The 18,840-nt window shown below is 37.4% G+C and overlaps 1 protein-coding gene across 7 annotated transcripts in view; it reads left to right on the top strand.

Annotated features, from left to right (window-relative positions):
• The window catches only part of ARHGEF12 (Rho guanine nucleotide exchange factor 12), a 151,293-nt gene that overhangs the window by 92,545 nt on the left and 39,908 nt on the right, over positions 1-18,840 (top strand). For 4 of the 7 annotated variants that reach the window (XM_045483181.1, XM_045483182.1, XM_045483184.1 and 1 more), the window contains 8 exons: positions 1,176-1,354; positions 2,558-2,635; positions 2,828-2,947; positions 4,527-4,667; positions 10,113-10,187; positions 12,445-12,537; positions 14,615-14,725; positions 15,003-15,101. In XM_045483181.1, the coding sequence (XP_045339137.1) occupies positions 1,176-1,354; positions 2,558-2,635; positions 2,828-2,947; positions 4,527-4,667; positions 10,113-10,187; positions 12,445-12,537; positions 14,615-14,725; positions 15,003-15,101 (896 nt within the window). The remainder of the gene's footprint in view (positions 1-1,175; positions 1,355-2,557; positions 2,636-2,827; positions 2,948-4,526; positions 4,668-10,112; positions 10,188-12,444; positions 12,538-14,614; positions 14,726-15,002; positions 15,102-18,840) is intronic. The other 3 variants (XM_045483183.1, XM_045483185.1, XM_045483186.1) reach the window with 1 other exon arrangement.

Consider the following 18,840-nt stretch of genomic DNA (forward strand, 5'->3'; position numbering starts at 1 on the left):
ACACTCTGAGTGTCCAACAGATATAAACTTGCAGTGCCTCAAACCTGTGTATACTATAGCATACTAAAGTACACTATACTTACACTGGAGGTCCCCCATGTCCTACTGCGTAATGAATGCATTTTCTAGACATAATACAAGTGATTTCAAATGAAAGCAGTTGAAACATAGCTGAGGAAGGGAAGGGAAGGGAAGAAATAGGAAGCTAACAGAGGCAAGCACATGGATAAGTAAATAAGACATAGTAGATGACTTTCTCACAGAGAGAAATATAATAAAAGAAAACCTTGAAAAGTATATGTACCTAAAATACCCCCAAATAATAGCATTTGTGACCAATAAGTGTTTAAAAAAAAATGGTTTTTAGGACCCCAGACACTGAAATAATTGACAGTGAGTTCCATGGACAGTTAAATAGGGAGAAAAGTATGAATGCATTTAAAAGTTCTATTGGGAAGTCTAAGAGGAAGATTTTGTTATTCAAAGGTCAGCTATCTAGAAAAGTCCTTAATTTGAAAGTCTCATTTTTTCTCAATGGTAGATAAATGAGCGTCTGTTGTCGAGTCTTTCTGGTCAGGGTTGATTTTGCTTTCTGTGCTTTCTTCCCCCTGTAATATGCTTAGTGAATTTCTGTCTTCTCCACAGTTTAAAATAAAAACTCACTATTTATTTATTGGGTTTTCTTCTCCAATTTTCGTGGGGTTTTTTGGTCATATGCATTTTTTTTAAGTTAATTTAAAAGTGCATCATGATATTCTAGAAAATTGGTTAATCCCTGCCTAATTATAGCGTCTTAAAATAGGATCATTCCTTAAATTTACATTTGAGAAATTAATTGAACATAACCATTAGTAGATGGTTGCTACTAACACACTCTTCCCTAAACTAAAAACAATTCTTGGGACTAGAAATTTTATTTGCTTTTATGTAATATCTGATATTTAGAGTGGTAATTTGCTATCTGAAAATGGCACTGTTCTTTTAGATTTTTAGGGGCGTAACAAAAGAGAAATGACAAGTTGGATTCTTTTTTTCTGGAGCAATGGTTAGCAGATCATGCTTGCTTACATAACTGGATCTTATAGAACTGTCAAAGATGAAGTAGTGAAATGCTGTAAAAAAAGGTGACAGTGTTCTTTTTCCTTCCCTCCCCTTCTCTATCTACCTCTCCAAAGCTGGTTCCTATGTAGCTCTCACTGTTCAGGGACGCCCACCTGGGTCGCCCCAGATTCCACTTGCCGATTCTGAAGTAGAGTCATCAGTCATTGGACATATGTCTCCCATCATGACATCCCCTCATTCACCTGGAGCATCTGGGAACATGGAGAGAATTACTAGTCCTGTGCTCATGGGGGTAAGAGGGGGAAAACTTCTTTATAAATGCTCAGTTTATATAATGGTGCCTTTGCTTTATATTAAGAGTTTTGAAGTGTTGAGCTGACAAATTCAAGTTCAAGATAGTAGAAAACAGCTCCCTAATATAAAAATTTACATAATACTTTGAAATGATTATAGGGTATTGGGATAACACATTTAAGTAACAAATATTTAACACCTGCCATATACAAAACAGGAAATCATTCACAAAAATACAGTTAAGATACCCTATGTTCAAGGTCCTTAGTTATCTTAGAATATATAATTTAAGAAGACAGAGGTATTTTTGTTTGCGTATAGTTGTGTCCCCAATGCTTAAAATATTGCTCGGCGTATAGTAGGTACTTAAACCTTTGTTGTTTGAGATAGAATCAAGGGTATATGAGCAATTACAGTACAAAGGCAGAATGTAGACATTATGAAGGGGAAAATACTAAGTTCTGTGACAATTCAAAGGGAGGAAATACATCCAGTTGTAGTAAGGAAGGACTTTCTGGAAGGCTATTATTTGAATTGGACCTTGAAAAATGGGTATCACTTAAGTGGTGGCAGTGGGAGAAAAGTAGCCCAGGTAAAAGAAGTAGAATAAACAGAAACAAAGAGCCAAGAAAGCACCAAGTATTAGGGGGAAGTTGCCAGGACTCTCGTTTGGCCGGTGCCTATTAAGGCTTGAAGTAGTGGGAGATGAGGCTTGAAAAAGGTAAGACTATTTGAAAAATCACAACTACCAGATTCATTTACATGTAACTGGGTGGGCAGTAAGAACCTATTAAAATTTGGGGGGAGCGAGAGAGTGATTTTAGGAAGGCTAATTAGATAAAATATTACAGGGTTGTGAAGCAAAGAGAGAGGAGTTAGGGAGCTGTCTTGATATTTCAGGCAGGAAGTACTAGGAGTCGTGCGTGGGGATTGGTAATACAGATCCAAAGGATGGAAAGTGTAAGACCTTATTCTTGTACTTAAGGCAATTTCATTTCTCCAGCTAATAATCAGTATTTAATGTTTTCTTGAACCTAGTTTAGTAAAAGTGAAATAAAAGGGCTGAAATTTCTCAATAACCTTCTAAGTGTCATGTCTAGTAGCCTGTCTTCATAACTGCTATTTATTTTAGCTTCACTTTCCCTGTATTGGTTCTTTTTTGTTTGGTTGTTGTTGTTGTTTTTTTTTATCTTTTTTCTAGGAGGAAAACAATGTGGTTCATAACCAGAAAGTAGAAATTCTGAGAAAAATGTTACAGAAAGAACAAGAACGGCTGCAGGTACTAAATTAGAAATGGGGCTGTTTACAGGCCAGTGGAAATGTGAGTGGCCATAGTTGAGTTGATATTTGTCATGATCACAATCACGCAGTATTGTAATCAATGCCATCTGCTAATTTATTAAGAATGGACTTTTTCTATATTTTCTTGACATAAGTAATTAATTCTCAAAATATTTTTATAACTTTTCAGTTATTGCAGGAAGATTACAACCGAACACCTGCCCAAAGATTGCTAAAAGAGATCCAAGAGGCCAAGAAACACATTCCTCAGCTGCAAGAGCAGTTATCCAAAGCCACAGGCTCTGCTCAGGTAGCATCGCTGTTAAAAATGCTACCCAACTTTTTGCAGGAGATTTTTCTTCTGGGAATGTGTTCAGTTCAGAGGGTTGCAGTTGCCTTTTTTAAAAGTGATTTTTTTCTAGCCTAGGCCAACAGGATGTCCTGTGTAGCATGTTACAGAAATAATGATGAACTAAAAGAAATGTGGGCTTCTAATTCTCTGCTTGCTCATGATATCATGTTTCTTTGTTCCGTAATAACTTTAAAAAGAATTGAGTGCTTTTGCTTTGATGTAACAACTACCAAAATGTATTCAGACGCATATATTTACATTTTTGAGACTCATTCTGCCATTTTGTAACAGAATGGCAGTTAAGTTTTTAGGAACAGATTTTATAAAATGACAGGCATTATGCTAAATACAGAGACAAGCATTTTCTTGCTTAATCTTCACAACAAGCTTCCAAGATTAGTTACTACTATTGTTTCCCCCCATTCTACGTGTACACTTAGAGAACCTCAGAGAGAGGAAATAACTTGTCTGAGGTCGTGTACCTCAAAAGCAACGGAACTGGATTTAAACCCAGTCTGATGAGTTCAAAGCACTTTCATATTGTTTACAACTATGTTTTTACTGGAATTTTAAACTAGATTTAAACAGAGTTTGTTACATAGGTATAAGTTATGGAGACGATGGTCTCATTAGAAAAATAGCTTAACCGGATTTATATTCTGTAATATTCATGTTTGGAATATGAAAGGCTCCTTATAATTTATCTTAAAGCAAAACGGACAAATTACCTGCACCATTTAAACTGAGTAAAAGCTCTTGATTTGTCATGCTTCCTGAGTCTATAAGTGAAAAACACTTGTTCATAGAAAGCCGCAGATTCTTTGAGATCATCTAGCCTCATCTCATTTTAAAGTCAAAAAATCATGCGGTTGAGAAAATAAGGGGCTACACTGGTTAAGTGACTTACACAAGGTCACACAGCTGTCAGATCTCCTGACAGATTCCTGGTTTGGTGTACTTTCCATTTACACAGTATTTTTTTTTTCATTACTTTTAGTCCCATTATCTCTATGAAATTTTGAGTCATATGCCTCAGTAATGTTGACAGTTTTATGTTGTTATAATTACTGAGCGAAGACAACATTCTTATTCTGTTCAAACAATAAAAACGTGGTTCCTGATCTAAAAGCCTGTAATAATTTATATTATAGTATTGTGTCCCAGAATTGGCAATTTTTTGAAATTTTAAAGTGTTAGAAGGTAGTTAACCAGGATCTATGTGTAATAATCTTTGCTGTAATGGGCAGGAAATATGAATTATACAATTTAACCTTTTTGTTCTATTCAGAAGTTTGAACTTTTATTCTCTTTGCTAAATTCAGATCATGCCATTTTAGAACCACAGAATTAGTAACTACTGATGCTTTAAATTTTTAAAGGTTTAAACTTTCTTGATCGCATCAAACTGGCCAGCTTTTACCAGTCTCCGTTTAGATTGCAGCGTGAGTCTGTTTCTTTATGCAGTCAGTAATGACTTTTCTTTTATTGTGTTGGTGTGTTTGTATGTGTGTGTGTTTGTGTGTTTAATCTGTTTTAGGATGGAGCTGTAGTTACGTCCTCCAGGTCTTTAGGTGACCCCCCGACAGTCAGTGAGGTAGAAGCAGACCCTGGTGACGGACTAGGGAGAATTGACTACAGCAGCGGAGATGCTTCTCGGCCCAGTAGTGACAGCGCAGAAGTAAGTGTTCTACGTCTTGGTCTTGTATTCTTCTTTACAGCTCCTTTCCATATTTGATTTTAAGTTACGTGAATAAGAGGTGTTCTCTTATACTTTCTTTTTATCACCACCGCCTTTAATAGAGCAATCTGATGAGCAGAAATCCTGGCCACTGTTGTATATGAGCTTTTAATTCCAGAGTTCACTTTTTCCCTTAGACACACATTGCCAAATGTTTCTTTTGAGGAGGTGGAATTTCCCAGCAGACCTCTTGTTTGTGGGTTGAGAAGTTAATAATGCTAGTGTTTTTTTACTGAACCAAGAAGCCAACTGTTGATATCTTTAAGTGCATGTTAATATTCCATTTGTGGTCAGAGTGACTCAGTCTTGAATCATGGGGCACTTTGCCATTACAAAGAGGAAAAGCCTTAGTCCTGTTAGATAGACTTGAGTTAATAGCCCTTGTTTAGTAATGCTTTCTTGATTAACCCCAGAACTGCCAGATAAACATGGGTATTTGTTAAGAAGATCATAAGAAAATATTTCAGATTGAATATGATGTAGCACCATAGTCATACGAGTACTTAAAAGCTAAGTTCACTGTTGCTTACTCAGCAATACTTTGTAAATGGTATGCAGTGATAAGAATAATGACTTAAAAAAGTAGACCACCCTCTTTAAAAGTGAGGAGGAGGGGCGCCTGGGTGGCGCAGTCGGTTAAGCGTCCGACTTCAGCCAGGTCACGATCTCGCGGTCCGTGAGTTCGAGCCCCGCGTCGGGCTCTGGGCTGATGGCTCAGAGCCTGGAGCCTGTTTCCGATTCTGTGTCTCCCTCTCTCTCTGCCCCTCCCCCGTTCATGCTCTGTCTCTCTCTGTCCCAAAAATAAATAAATGTTGAAAAAAAAAAAATTTAAAAAAGTGAGGAGGAAAATAGTCTAAACCAGTGTTTTGGAAACTGTAGATCATGGAGTCAGTTTAGTGGATTAGGGCTAGCATTAAAAAAGAAAGAATAGTATAGGAAATAATGCTTTGCAAAATGTAGATGAGGTAACTGTTACTTCTTGTGACTTTTGTTACATACACATGCATGTGTGTGTGTGCGCGTGTGTGTGTTCGTTCGTATGCTGGTTAACAATGTAAAATTTCTTTCTCTTTTTAAATTTTTTTAACGTTTATTGTATTTATTTTTTGAGAGACAGAGCATGAGCGGGGGAGAGGCAGAGAGGGAGGGAGACACAGAATCCGAAGCAGGCTCCAGGCTCCGAGCTGTCAGCACAGAACCCAATGAGGGGCTCGAACCCACAAACTGCAAGATCATGACTCAAGCCAAAGTCGGACGCTCAACCAACTGAGCCACCCAGGCTCCCCAACAATTAAAATTTCTTTTTCTTATTGAAGGTTGTGATAAAAAAGTTTGGAAGCCACCAGTTAAAGCCATCATTCAGGCCACCTTTTGAGGCTTAGGCCCAATGACTCAGTCCTTCATTCAGGGAAAATTTGAGGATTTTTTTTTTTTTGGAAAGACAGTGCTAACATAACAGTCTTATGATTGGTCGATAGGCTAAAGGTTTTAATGAAAAATTTCAATTTTGACTCAAGAAAAAAACATTTACTAGCCATACACACCATATGCTATAATGACTCGTTTATGTTACTTATTTTAGTTAATTCTCAAAACAGCCTTATGAAGTAGTACTATTGTTACCATAATTTTACAGAAGAAAAAACTGTGGCCAAAGGGAGTTAACTAATTTGCTGACTTAACCCGATAGTATGTGATCTGCCTACATCTAGCTCTAAAGTACCATTACCTGAAATATAAACAAAAGCCCTGAGGAGTAAAAATGCATAACATTTTGGGAGAGCAGTGAAAATTTTACTGGTATTTGGGATGATGAATGGAATGGCTAGAGTTTATCTTAGAAACAGAGGCTTGAGTTCAGGTTTTAGAGGCCTTCAAGTTGTTCTAGAAGTACTGTTTTTGGGAGGTCCTTCTCACATTCTCCTTTTAGATTCACTGCTGCTTCTCCTGTTTTCATGGCTCGTCTTTACCATTCGATAGTTTCTTGAGAGGACAGGGACAGTCTTATTTGACTCCATGTCTCCAAAGTCTGGCAGATCCAAAATCAGGAATTCAGAACAGATGGTACAAAAGAAAACTTTGAATTTTACCTTGTATTTAGAGGAATGTTACAGTAAAATATGTGGGTTAGAAATACAACTTGATGGAGGCACCTGGGTGGCTAAGTCAGTTGAGCATGTGACTCTTGATTTTGGCTCAGGTCGTCGTCTCATAGTCATGAGATCGAGCCCCACGTTAGGCTCTGCACTGAGTGTGGAGCCTGTGCTTAAGATTCTCTCTCTCTCTCTCTCTCTCTCTCTCCCCCCCCTCATCCCCCCCTAAAAATTAAAAGAAAAAAGAAATATAACTTTATGAAACACAGAGTGAATTGGCAAGTGTAGAAATAAACATTCCAGTGACTTGAGATTATTTGAGATGCACTTGGTGTTTAGTAAGTATTTGTTTTGTTTTTTTTTAATTTTTTTTTAATGTTCTTTGAGAGAGAGAGAGCACGAGTAGGAGAGAGATGGAGAGAGAGGGAGACACAGAACCTGAAGTAGGCTCTAGGCTCTGAGCTGTCAGCATAGAGCCCAATGCAGTGCTCGAACCCACAAACCTTGAGATCATGACCTGAGCCGAAATTGGACACCTAACCGACTGAGCCACCCAGGCGCCCCTATAATAAGTATTTGAATGAACAACAGAATGAATGCAGGTTTGGGCTCTATCTTGCTTGCAGTGGAGAGGCACGATCAGAAACATGTCAGTGTGGCAATGAATTGGAATAAAGAGACAGGGAGATCTGTAGGGAAAGAAGATTGCTTGGCTTAATAAGACCCTAGCAAATGTGTGCTGAATGGCTAATAAAGAGTTACCATTTATTGACTTCCTCCTACTTTGTGTCCACAGTCATGCCTACGGTACAAATATTCTTTTATTAAACTCTCATAATAATATTAAAGAAGCAATATCACTATCTTATAGATGAAGAAATTAAAGCCAGGTAAATAAATGGGTGTTGTGGAAATCCAGATGAGAGATAATACATCGCAAACTAGGATATTTACTTGAACACATAGCTAGTTTAATTCCTACAAGGTCTGTGGGAAGCTTAAGATGTGCTTTGTTTAGCTTGTGGATTTCCATGTTTGTTTCATTTGTACTCTGTTAAGACCAAAGGAACCAATGGGTCTTACTGTCTTTTGAATCAGTGCTTTTACTTGTTTCCCATTTTCTGCTCCCATTTTATAAAATAATATTCTTGTAATGTTTGTGATACCATTGTTATTGTAAAATTCCCTGCTTATACTCACCTCAGAGAAAGCTGTGAAGAACACCCATGTACCCGGTTCTCACAGCAGAAGCAAGTACATCACAAATCAGCATCCAAAATGTAGAGCATCTGTCTGGTTTTTGTGAATTTGTGGCTGATATTTTAAAAAAACTTATTTTGGAAACTTTTAAACCTATTCAGAAATAGAGGCTAACATAATGATCCCTTTTACGTACTTGATCACCCAGCCTCAGAAGTCATCAACAAGTGCTCAAACTTGTTCTGTCTGTATCCCTCATTCTTCACACCCTCCAAATACAGGATTCTTTTCAAGTAAATCCATGACATTATTTCATCAATATGTGTCTTGAAGAGAAAAGAGGACTTATTCAAAAATACAGGCGTAATAACATTATCAAATCAAATTTCTAAGTATGTAATTTGATTGCCCTAATTGTCTCATAATGATCTTTCTGCTGTTGGTTTATCTGAGTCAGGATCTAGTCAAGGTCTTCAGCCTTTGGTTCATAAGTCTCTTAATTTGTTATGTCCTTTTTTTCTTTTTTTTCTTGCTGTTCTTTCGTGACAGAAACTGGGTCATATGCCCGGTAAAGCAACCCACATTTTAATTGTATTTTCATGGTGTTGTTTAACATGTTCATCTCTCTATATTTCCTGAAAGCTATTAGTGAGATCTAGAATCTTGATCAGATTAAGAGCTGTTGTTTGGCCAGAACAATTCATGGGTGGGACTGTGTATATCCTGTTACATCACATCAGGAGGTGGATGTCTGGTTGTCTTTCTCTGACTGTAAGTTTAAAGTGTGCAGACTATGTCAGCATGATTCCTTCATAATCAAGTTTTCCATTAAGCTTTTATATAATGTTGTCACCAGTCACTGATGATCAAAATGCCTGCATCCATTCTTTAGTGGTTTCAAAAGGATGATATTATAATTTTGTCATTCCTTCTATATTTATCAGATGGAATCATTTTAAAAGAATTTTGTCTTACTAGCTTTTAGGTGACCCTAAAATATAGCTGATACAGGAAATGCGGGATAAATACTTGATTCTTATCCCATGATGTACCTGTTTCCAGAGCAGTTGGTACCCTAACAGGATCTAAAGGTCACCAATGTGGGGATGTGTGTGTGTGTACACACACATGTGTAATATTTTGAATTCATAGATTTTAACATATTTGCTTATTGTGTTTTAGTCCATTGCAGTCATTATTTCTTTTTGTTGCTTAAATTGTCCGTTTTTTGGGCAGTGGGAGCTCCTTCTAGTTGTCTTATGTGTTCTTTTAACATGACCTCCCAGTAATTTTGATAACAAGTTATCAGCAGCGCTTTCTGCTGTGACAAGATTATTCTATCTTTATCTTTATATCTCTTGTCCAAGACCCAGAGTCGTCCATTTGTCCAAGGTGGAGCTTATATTTGAAGCTACTGTTTTTATCTTGTGCTGTCTTAGTATATGTATAAATAGCATGCGTGTTCCCCGTTGGCATTCACACAAAAATCTCTTGCACCTCATTTTCAGCTGCTCTGACGAATGGCTCCCTTGCTGTGGAGTGTTCCTCATCCTCCAGAATCGAAGTTCCACACATCATATTCTTTGTGTTTTGTATTCGGTCATCCCAAACATACCCTGTAAATTTCAGAAGAATCCACACGTCACTTCTACACGATACTCACAGAAAAATAGAAACTTAATCTCATTCCTATAAATAGGCCAAAATGCTTTTAACTTGCATAGAAAGAAACAGTTGGGGGCAGAGGGGGTTAGAAGTGGTGGATAAAGACAGAGTTTGACTTGGACATAACTAGTTTGAGAGATACATAATGCATCCAGTTAGGTTTATTTGGTAGAAATTAGCCCTCAGTCCTGGAGATGAGGTACAACTATTCTGTTAGTGTGATATTGTTCATCAGCATAAAACTCAAAAGGCCAAGAGAAATAAGTGCCTTGCCAAAGTCGGGGAAAAAAATAGTAGAGTGAGGTATGATGCAAGATCCTTTGTGGTTTCAAATACAAATGTGAAATCCGGAACCTTGTTTTCCACCCTATTTTTCCTTGTCCCTTTTTGGGGAGCCTGTTGAAATGAACTGAATGTCTTTTTTTAGAGTCCCAAGAGTGCCCTGAAAGAGAGGATTTATCTAGAGGAAAACCCAGAGAAAAGTGAAGTGATTCAGGACACTGTGAGTATGGAGTCCATGAAGCGCTTTCCTTCCACTTCAGTAACAGACACCCCTGATATTTGTGTATTTGGGGATGGAGGGGGAGTGGGGAGAGAAGAAGCTTGAACTGATTCAGTAAGATTTGATAAATGGAGAGCTACTCCATGATAGTAGTATTAGGTGGTTCAGTGTTACTTTGCTTATGGTGGTAAAAAATGCGTAACGTAAAATTTACCATTTTAGTAATTTTTAAGTATACAGCTTATTGTCATTAAATCGTATTGACCTTCGTGTACAACCGTCACCGTATCTGTCTCCAGAACTTTTTCATCTTCCCCAGCTCAGAGTCAGTATCCATTAAACACTGACTCCCCATTCTCCTCTCCCCAGAGCACTTAACAACCATTGTTTTACTCTGAATTTGACGAGGTTCGGAACCTTATATAAGTAGCATCATACAGTGTTTGTCCTTTTGTGACTATCTTATTTCACTTAGCATAGTGTCTCCGAGGTTCATCCATGTTGTGGCCTATGTCAGAATTTCCTTCCTTTTTAAGCCTGAATAATAGTCCATTGTTTGCATATACCATGTTTTGCTTATCCATTGATCTGTCAGTGAACACTTGGGTTGTTTCTGCCTTTTGGCTTTTGTGAATCATGCTGCTGTGGCCATGGGTGTAAAATATCTATTCAAGTGCTTTCTTTTAGTTCTTTTGGGTATTTATTCAGAAGTGAGATTGCTGGGTTTTGCATATTCTTATGTGAATACTTTTAACATTCTGCTTTTGTTTTCTAATTAGATTTGTATAAAGTTTTATAGTAAAAGATTTAATTAAACAGCAAGTGATCCGTCAATTATTAGCAACATAAGGGTTATTGAAAATTCAGAGACATGGAAACAACTATAAAATCAAAAGTTGTCTTGACAACCACTCTGAACAAATTTCTGTTGTTGCACCATTTTTTAAAAAATTACAAAAGCCTTAGAGTTTAAAAAAGAAGCAGTAAAAATGTCAGAACCAAGGTTAGAAGACGCAAATACAAAGGGCTGCAGCACACTTAAGGAGGGAAAACTTAGCTACATACGACTTCATGTATCTTGCGGCTACATGCGCGTATCTTCAGCTCTGAGATGCACGTGGCCCCCAAGTCAGGATCGCCCCACTGTCCTTGCTCAGCCCCAGATCCTGCATGTCAGCTGCTGTCAGGTTTGAGCCAAACTCATGCCTTCCTTGTTTCCTCCCCAATTTTTATTTCCTTAATACTGTATGGCCTTTGATTTTAGTATTTATGGACCTCATACATTGCATATTTTTTATATCGTATGCTCGTGCCCTCACACTGCCTTCTTCCTGCTCAGTCCATCCTTGTGAGTGAGCTGACAAGTGGATGAGCTGTGGCACGGGAGGGAGATCTGCCAACCTACATTTTCGTGTTTGCAACTCTGGTTCTTTGTTTCTATACAAAATGATTTTAATTTTGTGCGATTGCTTGAAAATTTTGTTGCATTATGCCAGCGATTTGCAACCGGGAGTGATTTTGTCCCTCAGGGAACATTTGGCAGTGCATGGCAACGTTTTTGATTGTCATGGCTGGGAGGCTGCTGCTGGCATGTAGTGGGTGGGTAGAGGCCCAGGATGCTGCTTAACATCGTACAATGCACAGGACGGCCCCCACAACAAAGAATTATCCAGCCCAAAATGTCAGCAGTGCCAGGGTTGAAAAACCCTGCATTATGCACTTAGGAAAATGAATTGAAAATGAAAAAACAGGGTTCAGTGACAGCTTTCAATTATGCGATGTTAATAGAAGTCTTTGTGTTAACCTCTTCACTCACTTCATCTTATCATTTCTATTCTCATTTTTCCTTTGTCTTGTTCTCTTCGTTCACTTTTCCTAATCTAGCTTTTGAGAATTGTAATTATTTACAGAAGCCAACTTTCTGTCTGGAACAAGGTTTTTATGAAATGAGTGGAGTACACAGAGATTAGAATCAGATATCCAAGAGTGTAGTGAGCAAAAGGTGTTAATTATTTCCAGAGGAAATGTTTTTTCTCCCTAAGAACAGTTGATACTGTTGTGGTTTTCTTTGCTAAAATGATTCATTGCCTTGAAAATTTGAGAACCACTTCTTTGAAAGTGAAGCACTTAAAGAAAATCAATAAAATGAAATCTGGTCGGTTGACTGAACCATTTCTTTTTGATGATTTGGCTTCATTTTTTCTCTGAATTTGACCAACAGATAATTTCTCTATTTTTTTTCTCTGAATGTTACCAGGACACTCAGTCACTCATCGGGAGCCCCTCTCCCCGAATGGCACCTCATATTATTGGAGCAGAGGATGATGATTTTGGTACTGAACATGAACAGGTGATGGCTTTTTTTCTAAAAAACAAATTATTAATTATTTGAGATGTTTACTTTGTTACAAAAATGAATGCTTTTTGGAGATTGAAATTGTATTTGTAAAGATTTGAAGCTGTATCTTAGAGCTAAGATTAATTGCTTGGCTTAGTTGTTTATTTTAGCTTTGACCAATAGAAATGACTTTGCTTTTAAAGCTGATAAGAAGTGATTGATTTACACTAAAGTACTTCCTTTTGGGAGAGGAGGGTGCAATTGTAAATATATCTTTTTTTGATTTAAAATTCCAATGGTTTGGAAATATGATTGGCTTGATTCTTGGTTTTGTATCCCATGATCTTGCTAATAAACTCACTACTTCTAGGAGCCTTTACTTTTTTTTAGTTTTTTATTTTTATTTTTTTAGTGTTTATTTCATGTTTGAGATTGAGAGATAGCGTGAGCAGGGAAGGGCAGAGAGAGAGGGAGACACGGAATCCGAAGCAGGCTCCAGGCTCTGAGCTGTCAGCACACAGCCCATTGAGGGGTTCGAACTCACAAACCTTGAGATCATGACCTGAGCCAAAGTTGGACAAATAACTGAATGAGTCACCCAGGTGCCCCTCGGAGCTTTTTAAAATAGCTTTTTGGGGGGCCCCTGGGTGGCTCAGTGGGTTAAGCATCTGGCTTGGGCTCAGGTCATGATCTCGCAGTTCATGAGCTTGAGCCCCATGTCAGGCTCTGTGCTGACAGCTTAGAGCCTGGAGCCTGTTTCAGATTCTCTGATGCAAAATGTAAGGTAAGCTCATTTTGTGTCTCCCTCTCTCTCTCTGCCCCTCCTTTGCTCACTCTCTCTCTCTCAAAAATAAAACATTAAAAAAAAAATTTTTTTTAATACATAAAATTAAATGGCTTTTTGGGATTTTCCACATAGACAACCACATCGATTTCTTTGTTTCCAATCTGTTTATCTTTTATTTCTTGTTGTTACCTTTATTGTACTGGACTTCCACTATGAGGTTGAATTGGAGTGGTAAGACAGGACATTCTTGCCTTCTTCCTGACCTTAGGGAGAAAGATATTTAGTCTTTCATCATTAAGTGCGATGTTAGCTATAGGTATTTTGTAGATATTGTTTATTAGGTTAGGGAACTTTACTTCTATTTCTACTTGCTGAGAGTTTTTTTGTCACGAATGAATGTTGAACTTTGTTAAATAATTGACATCAGACAGGTTTTTTTTTTTTTATTTAGTCTCTTAATATGATAAATTACATTGATATTAGTATGTTGGACCAGATTTGCATTCCTGGGATAAACCACAGTTGGTTGTATAGTGTATTTTCCTTTTTATATATTACTAGATTCAATTTGCTATTATTTTGCTGATGATGTTTACATTGTTTTTTATGGGGTATATTGGTCTGTAGTTTTCTTTTTTTAGAATGTCTTTGGTTTTGATGTTTGGGTAATGCTGTCCTCTTAAAATGACTTCAGAAGTGTCCCCTCCTCTTGTATTTTTTGAAAGATATTGTGAAGAATTGGTATTATTTGTTTAGATTAACTTTCTTTAATTTATTTAAACATGAGAAATTAAATGGAAATTGTGAGTCAAGATTACCTTAAGTTGAACTATTAGTTTTCTGTGTTCAGTGCAGTTAGGGAATACAATTATTCTAGGAGTTGTCTCACTTAAACTTCTACATCTCCATGTTCATACAACCATTTCTGCGATGAGCTCAAAAGGAAAGGAAGACACCTATTTCATTATTAGGCAAAAACCTCCCATTACCTTTTTAGAAGTGTTGCTACACTGCTTTTTTACTTACTGACTTGTAGACATCTGAGTTCCTCGGTAATTATCTGTTGAACTTGCATTCTCCTAAGATGGTTTTTCTTCCAAGCTGTTTCCAAGAGATTATTAATTTCCAGAGGGAGAGATTCCATAAGCCCAGGTGCTCATAAGTTCCAGTGAAATTTTTAAGATGTTGAATTTTTTTAGGGTATGTCAAAGTGAAATTTGGGTAGTTGTGTTTAACGGAGCTTACTTTACATTTTGCATCTGTGTGGTGGAGTTACTGATGTATCATTATTTCCTTTTCTAGATCAATGGGCAGTGCAGCTGTTTCCAGAGCATTGAACTACTAAAATCTCGCCCTGCTCACCTGGCTGTTTTCTTGCACCACGTAGTTTCACAGTTTGACCCTGCAACGTTGGTAATGTATTTGACGATTTAGCCAATTCAGAGTTCCTACATTGATTCTTATACTGTAAAACTTTGCACTTCTGCAAGATGAGTTGCTAAGCATATACGGATAGATACGTAAGATAGTTGAAAAGTTATTTATTTTTAAACTTCCTTGCATGGTAATGATTACATTGTCTGTAGTGGCCTACTTGTGGGAAACTTTGCTACTCAGTGAAGATCTAGCAGATTATATTTTTCATGATTTCTCACTTTCTTTCTCTTTTCCGTTTCTTCCTCTACTGCAGCTCTGTTATCTCTATTCAGACCTATATAAGCAGACCAATTCCAAGGAGACTCGGCGTGTCTTCCTCGAGTTTCATCAGTTTTTCCTGGATCGATCTGCAGTAAGTTACCAAGTTAATATTACGTCATCTGCACTGTCGTATGTTGAGTTATTGGTCTCCTACTTCCAGTCTGCCCTCATATTTTTGGACATTATTGTTTTGGACTTTCTGACATCTATGTTGTGTCTCAGTTACTGATTACTCTTGACTGTTACTCTTATTATTTTTAAATTAGTTGTAGGCTCTGAATTCTCACAGTAGGTCTTAGGGGGTATACACGTACATTTGGGCTTATGCATGTGCATGATAAGAGAGTGAAAAGGAGAACCCAAATGATAGATGTATATATTGGGATCCAGAGGATATTGCTGGTATAATGAACTCTGGTTGGCCTCTTTGAAGTTTAGAGGCACAAGTTTAATAAGTGGTGGAAAAGATCTTACATGAATGATAATAGTGTTTTATTTTATTTTACCAGTAGAAGTCTTTATGAGATTTTTAAACTAACGGGTTTTATTATTCTTGGCCTCGTGGTAGGGTAAGTACCAGCCCGTAATGCTCCCTAAATAATTGTGCTGCGGTTCCTGAGGTGTCTTCCACGTTTGCTCCTCTCTTCTATGACTGTGTCACAACTTCCCTTTCCTGAAACCTCATCGCCTCCTCTCCTGCCCTTTCTCAGCTCATGACCTTGCTGTTTCTTTGAGAAATTTGAAGTATCTGCAGGTGAACTTCTACCAGATATCAACTGCCTTCATTCATCATAGTATATGCTCTGCCCTTTCTCCTGATGTTGTGGAGAGACTGTCTTGTTTTATACCAAGGTGACTCTTCCCCTATTTACCTGGACTGCATTTCCTTCTTCCTACTTGACAACATCATCTAGCAATTGCCATCCTTTTCTCTGATATCATCAACTTTTTGTTTTCTGTTGAATCGTTCACGTTAGCATGCAGACGTTGTGAGTTTACCAGTCCTAAAACAAACATACCCAGAAACACTTTTGTCTCCACTTCTCCCTCCAACTCTTACCTCATTATCTTTGTATTCCTTTACAAAGTTGCCTGCACACCTACACATTGCAGAATACAGTTACCTTTTCAGTGAGGCCTTCCCTGACCAACCTACTTGAAATTTTATCCCCTTCACTTTCTGTCACCTGTCATGTGTTATTTTTGTCCACAGAACTTTTATTTTGTTGGTTTATTTTGTCTGTATTCTTACTCTTCTGTCCTGAATGTAAAGCTCCATTAGGGCAGATATTTTTGTTCTGTTTGTTCATTGCTATTTTTCCAGCACTGATCGATCCTGGAAGAGTGGTCACTTTGATATTTATTGAGTGAATGAGTTAGTGTTCTGATTATACTGCCACTGTTTAAAATATTATAGGGGCGCCTGGGTGGCTCAGTTGGTTAAGCAGTCTGACTCTTGGTTTTGGCTCACGTCATGATCTCATGGTTCATGGGTTTGAGCCTCACGTCAGGCTCTGTGCGCTGCACAGAGCCTGCTTAGGATTCTCTGTCTCCCTCTCTCTCTGCCCCTCCCCCCCTCTCAAAAATAAAACAATAGACTTAAAAAATAAAATATTATACATATATTCATTAAGATGATTTACTTCCATGAGGAAACTATAGTATATTGAAGTATATTTGAATTTCACATTTCCTTTTTTTTAAAATCGAAGTACAGTTGACATTCAATATTATATTAGTTTCAGGTGTACAACATAGTGATTTGACAATTACATATATAATGCTCACCATGGCAATAACTATAGTTATCATGTCACTATACAAAGTTATTCTAGTATTATTGACCTGTATTTCCTGTGCTATACTTCTAATCCCTGTGACTTATTTATCTTTTTATTTTTCTTATAAGTTTTTAATTCCAGTTCATTAACAGTGTTATTTAGCTGAAAGTGTACAGCATAGTGATTCAGCAATTCCATGTATCACCTGGTGCTCATCACAAATGCACTCTTGAATCCCCATCACCTATTTAGCCCATCCCCCACCCCACTTCCCTCTGGTAACCCTGTTTGTTTTCTCTAATTAAAGAGTCTGTTTCTTGGCTTGTCTCTCTCTTTTTTTCCTTTCGCTCATTTGTTTTCTTAAATTCTACGTATGAGTGAAATCATACGGTATTTGTCTTTCTCTGACTTATTTTGCTTAGCATTATACGCTCTAGCTCCATCCATGTCGCAGCAAGTGGCCAAGATTTCATTCTTTTTTAAGGCTGAGTGATTTCCATTGTACGTATATATACCACATCATCTTTATCCATTCATCAATCACTGGACACTTGGGCTGTTTCCATATCTTGACTATTGTAAATAATGCTGCCATAAACATAGAGTTGCGTGTATCCCTTTGAATTGGTGTTTTTATATTCTTTGGGTAAATACCCAGTAGTGCAATTGCTGGAGTGTAGGGCAGTTCTATTTTTAACTTTTTGAGGAAACTCCATACTGTTTTCCAGAGTGGCTGCCCCACTTTGCATTCCCACCAGCAGCGCATGAGTGTTCCTTTTTCTCCACATCCTTGCCAATACCTCTTGTTTCTTGTGTTGTTGATTTTAGCCATTCTGACAGGTGTGAGGTGATGTCTCATTGTAGTTTTGATTTGCATTTCCTTGATGGTAAGTGATGATGAGCATCTTTCCATGTGTCTGTTTGCCATCTGGATGTCTTCTTTGGAGAAATGTCTGTTCATGTCTTCTGCCCATTTTGTAATTGCGTTGCTTTTTGGGTATTTAGTTTTATAAGTTCTTGTTATACCTTGTATAGAAACCCTTGTGGGATATGTCATTGCAAATACCTTCTTCTGTTTTGTAGGTTGTCTTTTAGTTTTGTTGGTTTGTCTTTTCTTTGCTGTGTAGAAGCTTTTTGATTGAGATGTAGACCCAATAGTTTATTTTTGCTTTTGTTTCCCTTGTCTCAGGAGACATGTCTAGAAAAAAGTTGCTCTAGCCAATGTCCAAGAGGTTACTGCTTGTGTTCTCATCTAGTATTTTTATGGCTTCAGGTCTCACATTTAGGTCTTTCATCCATTTTGAATTTATTTTTGTGTATGGTATAAGAAAGTGGTCCAGTTTCATTCTTCTGCATATTGCTGTCCAGTTCTCCCAACACCATTTGTTGAAGACATTGTCCTTTTCCCATTAGATATTCTTTCCTGCTTTGTTGAAGATTAATTGCCCATATAGTTGTGGATTTATTTCTGAGTTTTCTATTCTGTTTTAATTGATCTATCTACGTGTCTGTTTTAGTGTCAGTGCCATATTGTTTTGATGACTACAGCTCTGTAATATAACTTGAAGTCTGGAATTGCGATGCGTCCAGCTTTGCTTTTCTTTTTCAAGGTTGCTTTGGCTATTTGGGGTCTTCCGTGGTTCCATACAAATTTTAGGATTCTTTGTTCTAGTTCTGTGAAATATATGGTTGGTATTTTGGTAGGGATTGCATTAAATATGTAGATTGCTTTGGGTAGCGTAGACATTTTAACAATATTTGTTCTTCTGATCTTTGAGCATGGAATGTCTTTCCATGTCTTTGTGTTGTCCTCAGTTTCTTACATCAGCATTTTACAGTTTTCAGAGTACAGGCCTTTCACCTTGTTGGTTAGGTTTATTCCCAGGTATCTTATATTTTTGGTGCACTTGTAAATGAGATTGTTTTCTTAATTTCTCTTTCTGCTGCTTCATTATTAGTGTATAGAAATGCATCAGATTTCTGTACCTTGATTTTGTATCCTGTGACTTTACTGAATTGGTTTATCAGTTCTAGCAGTTTTTTGGTGGA

Source organism: Leopardus geoffroyi, chromosome D1 (assembly GCF_018350155.1).
Source record: "Leopardus geoffroyi isolate Oge1 chromosome D1, O.geoffroyi_Oge1_pat1.0, whole genome shotgun sequence".
In the NCBI taxonomy this organism is placed as follows: Eukaryota; Metazoa; Chordata; class Mammalia; order Carnivora; family Felidae; genus Leopardus; species Leopardus geoffroyi.